General features: G+C 43.4%; 1 protein-coding gene across 1 annotated transcript in view; it reads left to right on the top strand.

Annotated features, from left to right (window-relative positions):
- Positions 1-827: 827 nt before the first annotated feature.
- The window catches only part of KIAA1210 (KIAA1210 ortholog), a 33399-nt gene continuing 23241 nt past the window's right edge, over positions 828-10985 (top strand). Inside the window, exons 1-3 of the mRNA XM_029240222.1 lie at positions 828-855; positions 5331-5459; positions 6707-6875. Of these exons, the coding sequence (XP_029096055.1) occupies positions 828-855; positions 5331-5459; positions 6707-6875 (326 nt within the window). The remainder of the gene's footprint in view (positions 856-5330; positions 5460-6706; positions 6876-10985) is intronic.

Here is a 10985-nt window from a genome sequence, read left to right as displayed (position 1 = left end):
TCTCAGTTTTTTTCTTTATGGCTTATCTCTACAATTTTGTCTGCCTGGGCACACCCATGAATAGTAACAGACCTCCAAATGTAATGGGCCCCAACACAAAGCAATAGATCAGGTTTTGTACATTTGCCTTTTATATTTTGGTAACAGCTTTATTGAGCTATAATTCACATATTATACAATTCACCCATTTAAAGTGTACAAGTCACTGCTTTTTAATATATTCAAAGATTTGTGCAACCATCACCACAATTAATTTTAGAACATTGTCATCACCTCAAAAAGAAACCCTGTACTCTATCACTCAAAAATACACCCTCGTCCCTCTAGCCCTAAGCAAGACACTTTCTGTGTCTATGTGTCTGCCTATCCTGGACATTTCATATATGTGGAATCATTGTCTTTTTTTTTTTTTTTTTTTTTTTTGCGGTACCTGGGCCTCTCACTGTTGTGGCCTCTCCCGTTGCGGAGCACAGGCTCCGGACCCACAGGCCCAGCGGCAATGGCTCACGGGCCCAGCCGCTCTGCGGCGTGTGGGATCTTCCCGGACCGGGGCACGAACCTGCGTCCCCTGCATCGGCAGGCGGACTCCCAACCACTGCGCCACCAGGGAAGCCCCATTATCTTTTTTAAGGAAGAATAATTCTCTCTAATGGCAATTCCCTTTGTATACCTTTTCTTGCATGGTTTAAGAATCTAACTGGAGGATAAGGAGTAGGGTAAAATGATTGTATTATATCCTAGATAGTAAATGATTTTTTGTTTTTTCCTCTATATTTTATTTTAGTGATTGAACTATAGCTGAATCACTAAGTGAAATTTCTGGCAGTATGGAAGTTCTGGAGGCCAGTGATGAGGGTAAGTAACCCAATAAAATCTTGGTAACTAGAACTAGATTTGTTTAATGTGTTTAACCCCTAGAAAAAGAATCAAGTTACAGAAAACAAGTTCATATCAAATTTCTCATGACACTAGACTCAATCCATATTTAGTTTTCCATCTTCTAATCTCTTCTCTTTCATCTCAAACTCTGATAGTCAAAAGAGTTTTGTCTAGGCCCTGCAATCTTCTCTGGGGATGGTTAGCAGGTTCCATTTACTAAGGCATGAGAAGAATTTCTGCTTAATCAGAAAAAAAAAAAAATCAGAGCAGGCCAGGATCTGAGAGATTCAACTGAGGTTTTGCTGTAGATAGGAATCCAGACTTAACCAACAGATAAATTTGTGATTTGAGGAGTCAAGGGGGGATAGTAACAAAGAAGCCACCATAGGCTTCTGTTAAATGGGAATCAATTTACAAAAATTTCTTTTGCAAAACCTATCCATTGCATAAATTATGGTGCCACCTGTGAATGATAGGAGACCATGAGTGGGGTAATAGAGAGGCAAAGGTCACTAAACAATGATACGCTTTATTGACACTGGAAAAAGGTGGGGGGAAGGGGAGGAACCATAAGACATGATGAGCCATTGCATTTAAAGGCAGAACTGAATTTAACAGTTCACTGGGTCGTTCTTCAATGTTTGCTGAGTTTTCTTAGTGTGGTGCAGAAGACTTGGTCTGGAAGGACAGAGAGAGGGGAACATTCTTGTGGCTTCCTGGAGGCTCTTCATCTCTGTGTCACCATTGTTCAGTATTGGGTCTCAGAGAGAGTGATTAGACACTCAAAAGTTTGTAGTGAATGAATGAATAAATAAATGAATGATAGGCCTCCTCACCAAGGCAACCCCAACTGCCAAATGAACTGATCTATCTTTCTGGATATGAGCTAGACAGGTGCCTAGAGAAAAAGGTGTCAATGCACTGCATCTTGATAAAGGGTGGAGGTAAGGAAATGCCCTTTCTCTGTTCCCAAGATGTTTTTCTTACAGAGACCAAGCATTTGGGTACATGTTTAGTATTAGTCATTGCCAGCCAGAGAATAAGGTGCTGTTGGGAGGTTGAAGGGAAGAAAGGCTGGTTAGAAGAGTCTTCTTTCCAAGCAGCAACACAAGAGAACAAGGTCACCATTATGCGCGATGCATTTTGAAAGCTCAAGTGCAACCCAGAAGGGCTGCCTGTGTGCATGGTAAATAAGCAAATATACAACCCAAAGCAATGATCTCTTCATTGGATTTAAGCGTGTTCTTGTCGGGGGAACGGGAGAGGACTGCTTCCATGGGCTGTTTTCTGGTATGTGACGCACTGCAGGCCCTCGGTGGATGAGGATGTTGAAAGCTACTGCCTGTTTGGGGATATGTAGTCCTTGGGCTTGGACAGGGAAGTCAATGGCTTTGTTACAGAAGTCCAAACAGCTGTCAGCTCACTGACCACCACTGCTGTGCCTTGTGGTGGCATAAGTTACCCAGTGTATAGGTGACCTCCATAGACATTGCTGGATACAAATGTGGGTTTTGACCCAAACCTGCTGTCTAGGTCTATCTACCCTTTACACTTTCAGCAACTTTGGAAACCAGCCCACACAGGGCTCAGCTGCTGGCAATATATTTTAAAAAATAAATTTATTTATTTATTTATCTATCTATTTATTTTTGGCTGTGTTGGGTCTTCGTTGCTGCACGCGGTCTTTCTCTAGTTGCGGCGAGCGGGGGCTACTCTTCGTTGTGGTGTGCAGGCTTCTCATGGCGGTGGCTTCTCTTGTTGCGGAGCACGGGCTCTAGGCGCACGAGCTTCAGTAGTTGTGGCACGTGGGCTCTAAAGCGCAGGCTCAGTAGTTGTGGCACACGGGCTTAGTTGCACGTGGGATCTTCCCGGACCAGGGATCGAACCCGTGTCCCCTGTATTGGCAGGCGGACTCTCAACCACTGTGCCACCAGGGAAGCCCCAGCTGCTGGCAATTTAAAGGCACCCCTTTGCAAAAGAAAGTTTGAAAGGCCAATTTACACCAGTGAATATATGGCAAGTGTCTCGGATTCCATTAGGGTTTCGAAAGTAACATAGCACGTGGACGGTTCCCAGATTTGTATCTCACTCCCAGGGTCTCCATACACGGGGTCTGATGCTGTCGGGGATGGAGAGCTCTCCTAAGCCAGAGCAGGCTGAAGACTTGGACTCTTGCAGCTGAGCTGGATGTCTGGCAATGGGTTGCTTAGTAAGGCTATGTCCAATTTTCAAGTCACGGCCCCAGATCAATGGGCAGCCCACCCCACCTCTTGGTGTCTCCCCAACTCCCTACCATCGAAGCTATACCACCACTATACCCAGAGCTACCCCCGAGGGAGGAAAGGAAACATTCTTTGCCTCCTAGTGGCCAAGGCTGAAAGAAACATGCATTGCTTAAGGTATTTTAAATCCTCGTGGGAAAATAAGTTGTTTCTGCCGAGCAAAAAACGGAAGACTGGGGAAACATTGGAATATACGCATACTTAATTTTTAACACCTTTTACAGTTCTATAGTCACTAGTCATTTGGTTAATTTAGGAACATAAAAATGTGTTAATGCATAATTTGGTTTGCTCATACAATGACTATGTTTGGTACATTCAGTTTTACAACCTGAAAAGTTTATTAGAAGTGTTTTTATTCAGTTCTTGAGTGTTTGTAGATTGTGTCACCTACTGATTCTGTCCCCTCTGTCTTTGCTGGTTTGTGAGAAGCAGGTTTGCAACTCCAAATCGTCTAGCTTTGCCCTCCTCCCTTCCATTCTGGGATGTTCTCGTTTCAGAAGGCCAGAAGGAGATCCGTCTGTTAAGAATCAATAAACGTCATTCCTTCTGTTTGAAAAATGGCAGTGCCTGCAAAGGCTCCTTCCCGTTTGTGAGGGGACACTGCCCAGTTCATCCTCACTGGGCAGGAGTTATTTAGTGGTGTGTTGGAGCTACCTTACACTGGCTTGGGAGACTGTGCACATTTCTCCCTAAATGTCATGTTAGTAGCTTGAAATTGACCGTGATGGGAGGATTTACACCACAGAAGTAGGCAGATACTACAAATAAGGGCATTTTCCCCAGAGATCCAGTTGGTAAATACATCTCAGCAAAAAAACTGATTATAGTAATTAGTATAGTAATCAGGACTTTACATAAAAATCTCACTATTTCATGGATTTTAGAAACCCTTTGGGGGTGGGAAGATTAAGAAGGAAGGCTGGAGAGCAAAATATAGATTACTTTAGAGCCAGCCTACTCCATCCTGTACACTTTTCAGCACTTTCACGTTGAATCCTCACAGTGGTTCTATGAGGTCAAATATCATTTTAAATAATTTATTATCATAGAAATTAGTTTAATTTTGTCCTTAAAAAATTGAAGAAGGAAGCTTGGGAAAACATGTTTCCTATTGTACCTTTGCTCTTTATTCTATCTCAAGGTAGAATTGCCAAGTTTATCCTAACCATGACCCTATCTATATAGGTACATCCTAGTAGATGAGAAATTCCTCAAATCATTCAAAACTGAAGTTACTTAAGCAACGATTACCAAGCACACAGGCCTACCATCTTCTTGTATTGCCCCAAGCCGTGCTGGCTTCTGCTTCTAATCATGTATATTTTAGAGTTCACTATTGAGTTATAGATATGGGGTTCTTCCCCTTATCGCTAGATAGATAGAGTAGATGGATAGAATTGATAGATCAATTCTACAGATAGAATTGAACCTGGTCTTAATAGACAATTATTGATTCCCTAATTTTATCTCACATTTATTAGCATTTACTACATGCCAGATCTTATGCCAAGCTCTTTACCACATTATTTATCATTTATATCAACCCCAATAAGGGCCAGTGTATAAATTATGGGATGCTTAAGGATGGCTCTGCTCAGTGTTCTCAATTTAAGGGAAGTGACAAGCTGTGTTGGTCCTCTGCACCCCTCAATGGACTCAGTTGTCTCTCGAGTGTCACAGCGTGCTTTGCACTGTGCTAGTTGCTAAAGAGGATGCTAAAGAGGCCCCGCCTACAGCCTAGATGTGGGGGACAGTAGCTAAGACGTAGAACCGTATCTTATTCCTTTCTCACTGATACCCAAAACATCGTAAGTGCTTGACCTTAATAAACGTTCATTGAATAGATGAATGAATGAATGAATGCGCAGACTAGAGAACATTCAGATGCAAAACTTGTGGTGCCGACAGTCAAGTTTTAGGTGTACAGAGAGGAGCATGAATTGTAGTGATGGTGGGAAACTGGACTTAAGGCAGGCCTTGAAGTTTAGAAACCTTTCGAATAGGCAGGGCTAGGATTAATCAGTACACAAACTGGCCATAGCATTCAGCGCTAGAAGGAGCGCTACTTCAGCATTTCCCAAAGTGTGTTTTGCCAGACATTCTGCATACATGCGTTGGAGAGACAACACCGTTACCCCGTTTCTTGGCGCTTTACCATACACATAGGCATGCTGAAGTTTCAGAAGAGTCTTGTTGCAAAGCACACCCTTAAACTCTGTTTAATCAGCATTTCCCAGATTGACGAGACTGCAGACCCCCTTTTCATGCAACAGACCTATGAGTATCCCTCTGAACGTACTCTGGGAGATGCTGATCAGCGCGATCCCCTCATTTTCCAGCTGAGCCCCAGAGAGGTTGAGTGACTTACCCGAGGTCACAGAGCTAATCGATAGCAGAGCCAAGCCCGGGATTCCAGAGTTTTCTGACTCTTCGGTGGTGCGTTCCGTCACACCACTAAGTCTTTCTAATGGCAGCCTTGTCGGCAATTCCCTTGGCTGGGCCCTTCACTGCCGCTGCAGCATTGCTGTGCTGACAAGAGCCCTTCCAGAGACCAGGCTGTTGGAAATTGGAATGAGACACCTGAGTTGGTAAATTATTGCATGCGAAGCGGTAAGAGTTGGTTCCTTGCCTCTGAAGAATGCAGTGCAAACTCCCCTGCCTTTTCCCCTCTTCTACTGAGCCCTGATAAAGATATATGTGTTTACTAGGAAGCTCAAGAAAGCCCAAACAAAGCCTGAGGAGCATTTAAAGCTCACATTCCTCACTGCTGCAGAGGGTACCAGCACTGTAGATAATCTGAACCAATCAGTAATAATTGAAGAACATACACAATGCACATAATACACACACACACACACACACTCACACACATCCTCCCTTGCAAAACTCTTTGGTAGGTGATTTTGTCATGTCCTTTGCACAGGGAGCTTCTTTGCCCAGCAGCCCTTTCTTCCCCATTCCCAGCCCTCTCCCTTGCTCATAAATCCTTTCCTTGAGGACATCTACCCTGACTGCACCAACCCCACTGCACTCACTCCTTGGGTCTGCATCCTTTCAGCACACAGGTTGGGCAGTACCAACTCCCACAGGGATTTCCAAGGGTCCTGAAGAGTTTGTCACATGTGGAAGCTTCGCCCCCCAACTGGATCACCATGACTCCAGCGACCGGGGTACCAAGTGCTTATGTTGGCTCAAGAATTGCTGCATGTGAATGAACTTCTTAGGGCCAGGAAAGAGGTGTGTGTTAATAGTTGAAATTGAGTGGCAAGTGAATGCATGGTGAGTTGAGCCAGAATAGAGGCTGCCCAGAGGCCACAAGCTGGGATCTGAGCTTCTGCTTTCACCAGAAACTCAGCTACTTTGTTAGTGAGTTACTAAGAAGAGAACAAACCGGATGAATGGTGCTGTGGGCACTGGGGATGAGGACTGAGACCTGGAGGGCCTCTGGGATCATACTCCTCATTCCTGCAATGAAGGCCGTTTCCTCTCCTGTCTTCCCTTCCACCATCAAACTCTGCCTCACTTTCAATTCTAACTTCCAGGAAAGGAGAAATCCAAATTTAAAGGCTTCAGGAGACTTTTTGGGAAGAAGAAGAAAAAAGAGCCTGAAGATGCCCAGGGAAAGAGGATGCTCAAACCAAACTTGTCCAGTGATAGTACTAACATCTCTTCTGTGAAGCCAGTTTGGGAAGGTCGACAAACCAAGCCTAGGTAAGCTCAGGGGGGGCGGGGGGGGGGGGCGGGGCAAGGGGCAGGTAGCTAGATCCAGGTCCCCCTTTGGCAGCCAAGTCTCCAATGGGCCTTTGGTCCCAGGGACTCTTGGCCTCCCTGCCTGTGGGAGCTGGGCCTGGAGGCCTTTCCCTGTACGCGTGTGTATATATATATATATATATATATATATATACACATATATATATATATATACATGTTTGCCGTCTGGGCTGCACAGCTCAGTGGGTTGCATGGAGTATGACAAATGCATACCCCCTCCCCCAGGAGTGCTGCGTGAGAGGGTGCGGGTAGATCAGGGCAACCTGCGCAGTCACAGCTACAATGAGATGTAGGGGCCTACCATTAGTTAGGAGCCAGAGGACTCTGTTTCATAAGGTAAGGATGGCCTCCGTCGTTTAGGAAGCTTGAGCTGGTTTGCTTGCCCAGCCCTCAGACCCCAGATCTCCTAATGTGTGATTAAAGTCTTAGATAGTGAAGCCATCTAGCTGGGTTGGGGCATAAGGATGAAATCACTGTGTTAATGTAAAAACAAAAAAGCAAGCAAGCAAAGAACCCAAATTCATTTCTCGCTCCATCCCAGGAGACTGGGGTAAATGCTGTAACTGGTCACAGAAGGTATGGGGAAGACTGTTTCTCAGCCAACATTGCCACTCCTATTCAAATTTTCATCTTTGAAGCCTCAACTTCCACATCTTATTGTGGAAAATCTGGACACCCAGTACCTGCAGCTGTTCCTGGGTCAATTGGATTCCTGTCTATGGAGTTCCACTTGGGTCTGTTCCCCTGGCCTTAAATTCCAGACTTATCTGGACTCCCTACAGAGCTCACGTGTACTGCTACCCATTCCCTCAAGGCTTTACTTGGAGGTAATGGGATAGTTAGCGGACATGTTATACTGCCCACTCACAGCACGTAGGTCTCCTTAAAAAGGACCTTAATGAGTGCATTGAATGTGAGGTATTTCAGATAGCTTTACTAGCAAGGGAGATGGTTTTGCAAAGGGGCTTGCCTCATACCTCACAAATCATACCATTATAGACCATTGCATTAGAGGTCTAAGGAAAACTTGAGACTAGCCCTAAAAAAAACCCAGAGGGTGAGGTGGGAGAGGGAAGTTTGGGTTTATTCTGATTTGTCTCTACAAATTGGCAAGGGCTGTCTCTACTGAAGTTCTACCTTGCCCCTTTTTACCTGTGCCTCTCCCTCCAAAATGGTCCACTTAGTCTGATGTATTCTCCAGACTAAGAAGGTGTGTGCATGTGCGCCTCTGGGGCGGGGAAGGGAGGAAGGGAGAGTGAGAGGGAGTGGGTATAAGTGCATGAACTAGTTCATACGTGAGGAAGGGTGTTTTTCTAAGGACCTGAGATTGGTCTTTTTTTTTTTTTGCAAGGAGCGTAAATTAATTAAGAATATACCTTAGGAGGCCTGAAGTTCACCCCTGACCCGAACCTCTTGCTTAATTGCTAGGGGAGAAACCCTGGAGAATATCACTCGGGAGTTAGGGAGATCAGCTTGAAGCGATCCGTTGAAGCGATCCATTGAAGCGATCAATCATAACAAAACTTATGGCCAGCCCTCTCCTGTGCTGTACAATAGGTCCAGTATCTATTTCCAAGCGTGTTTTAAGCTGTATCTGATAGAACGGACAAATCCCATTCCTCTATTTGATTCTTTCGTGGGTGCTGGTGTACTACACTTTATTGCCTTTAATTAAGACCAAGATTTTATTTAGATTTGGGATGTGTTTTCTTTGCCTCCAGGGAGTGGACAGGAGGTTTGGTTTCCGACAGACCTGACCACAGCTGGTGCTAATGTAATCCTTTGATCAGGGAGGGCTTGACACTAGAGAGCCAGTGCAATGGTTATACTCTGGCTGACGCACGGCATGGAAATGACAGAGTTTCTAAGCCCACTTATGGCCTAAGATTTCCTTGCAGTTTTTCTGCACAAAGCAGGGGAGGTGGAGTAGTCACAGATCCTACACTGGTCTCAAGCCTGATTTGAGCCAGCAGGTCATAGAGAAGCAGTGAATGGAAGTGTGTATGTGTGCATAATGAGCGAACGTGTAGAGATGCTCTCCCAGTGCTGCATCAGAAACAACTCCATTGTGTTCCTCTAGAGTCACGTTAATTTTCTGCTATTTTCATAAAGCAGAGAACCTTGCCTTCACCACCAGGGCCAGCTGGGTAGGAGAGTTTTAGGGAAAATGTGGGTAGGACTTTACTACAAAGTGGCAGACATCTGCCTCCTCTCCTCCCTGCTGGCCCACAAGCCATCTTAGCGTGGGTGCCATTTTAATCCCTAGAACACCACATTGTCCTCGGAGTGTGTCACAATCAAATATCCCATGTGCTCATCCCTCAGCCAGGCAGGCTAACAATGACAAGGTGGGTGCTAGCCCTACACTGCCTGAGCTGCTACTCTAGTTACCATTTACAGATTCTTTTTAAAAATGCCAACCTACATGTATAATTTGGTAAGAAAGGTAATAAATGGAAAAAAAGTATTTGAAGTATTAAAAATTACTTTAACAACATTTTCATCCCTCCCTAAAAGAACCCCTGTACCCATTAGCAGTCAATCTCCATTCCTGCCTAACCCCAGTCCAATCATAGGTGGCCACTTATCTACTTTCTGCCTCTGTAAATTTGCTTATTCTGGATATTTCATATATATGGAATCATACAATATATGGTCTTTTGTGACTGGCTTGATTCCCTTAGCGTGTCTTCAAGAGTCATCCATGTTGTAACATGTATCAGTACTTTATTCCTTTAAAAATTGAATTGTATTCCACTGCCTGGATATATTACACTTTATGCACTCATCAATTGACATATATTGGGTTATTTCCACCTTTTGGCTATTATGAAGCATGCTGCTGTGGAGATTTGTGTCTAAGTTTTTGGATAGATATATTGTTATTTCTCTTGGGTCTATACCTAGGAGTGAGGTTGCTGGGTCACATGGTAAGTTAATGTTTAATTTTTCAAGGAACCACCAGACTGTTTTCCAAAGTGCCTGAATTCTTTTACATTCCCACCAGCAGTGTATGGGGTTTCCAATTTCTCTACAACCTTGCCAATACTTGTTATCTTAGTTTTGTTTCTAGCCATTCTAGTGGGTATGACGTGGCATTTCATTATAGTTGGAATTTGTATTTCCCTGCTGACTAATGATGTTGAGCATCTTTTCATGGGTTTGTTAGCTATTTGTATGCCTTCTTTGGAGGAATGTTTATTGAGATGCTTTGTCCATTTTTAATTAGGTTATCTGTATTTTTATTTTTTGAATGAAAGATTCTTTAAATTCTATTGTGCTTTACAATTTTCAAAAGTTTCACACACATGATTTCATATAATCCCATAGTAATCCTTTTCCCCCCTTACCCCTATATTGCCCTTCCATCTTCCCTCTTCCCACTGGTAACAACTAGCTTGTTCTCTATATCTGTGAGTCTCCTTCTTTTTTGTTTTATTCACTAGTTTGTTGTAGTTTCTAGATTCCACATATAAGTGCTATCATACAGTACTTGTCTTTTTCTGTCTGACTTATTTCACTTAGCATAATGTCCTCCAAGTCCATTCATGTTGCTGCAAATGGCAAAATTTCATTCTTTTTTATTTTTATTATTGAATTGTAAGAGTTTCTTGTATATTATAGATACAAGTCCCTTATCAGGTATACAGTTTTTCTCCCATTATGTGGGTTGTCTTTTGAAGTACAAAAGGTTGTAATTTTGATGAAATCTATTTATCTGTTTTTTTTCCTTTTGTTGCTTAAGTTTTTGGTGTCATGTCTAAGAATCCGTTGCCAAATCCAGGTTATGAAGATATACCCCTATGATTTCTTCTAAGAGTTCTGGCTTTTATATTTCAGTCTTTGACCCATTTGGAGTTAATTTTTATATATGGTATGAAATAAGGGCCTAACTTCATTCTCTTGCATGCGGCTATCCAGTTGTCCCAGCACCATTTATTAAAAAAACTATTCTTTCCCAATTGAATGGTCTTGGCAGCCTTCTTGCAAATCAGTTAACCATAGATTAATAGGTTCATTTCTGGAATCTCCCTTCTATTTCATTGATCT

Source organism: Monodon monoceros, unplaced genomic scaffold, assembly GCF_005190385.1.
Source record: "Monodon monoceros isolate NGI ecotype Baffin Bay Population unplaced genomic scaffold, NGI_Narwhal_1 Super_Scaffold_22, whole genome shotgun sequence".
Taxonomy (NCBI): domain Eukaryota; kingdom Metazoa; phylum Chordata; class Mammalia; order Artiodactyla; family Monodontidae; genus Monodon; species Monodon monoceros.
The sequence above is the reverse complement of the archived record's forward strand: the minus strand, read 5'-3'. Positions and strand labels throughout refer to the sequence as shown.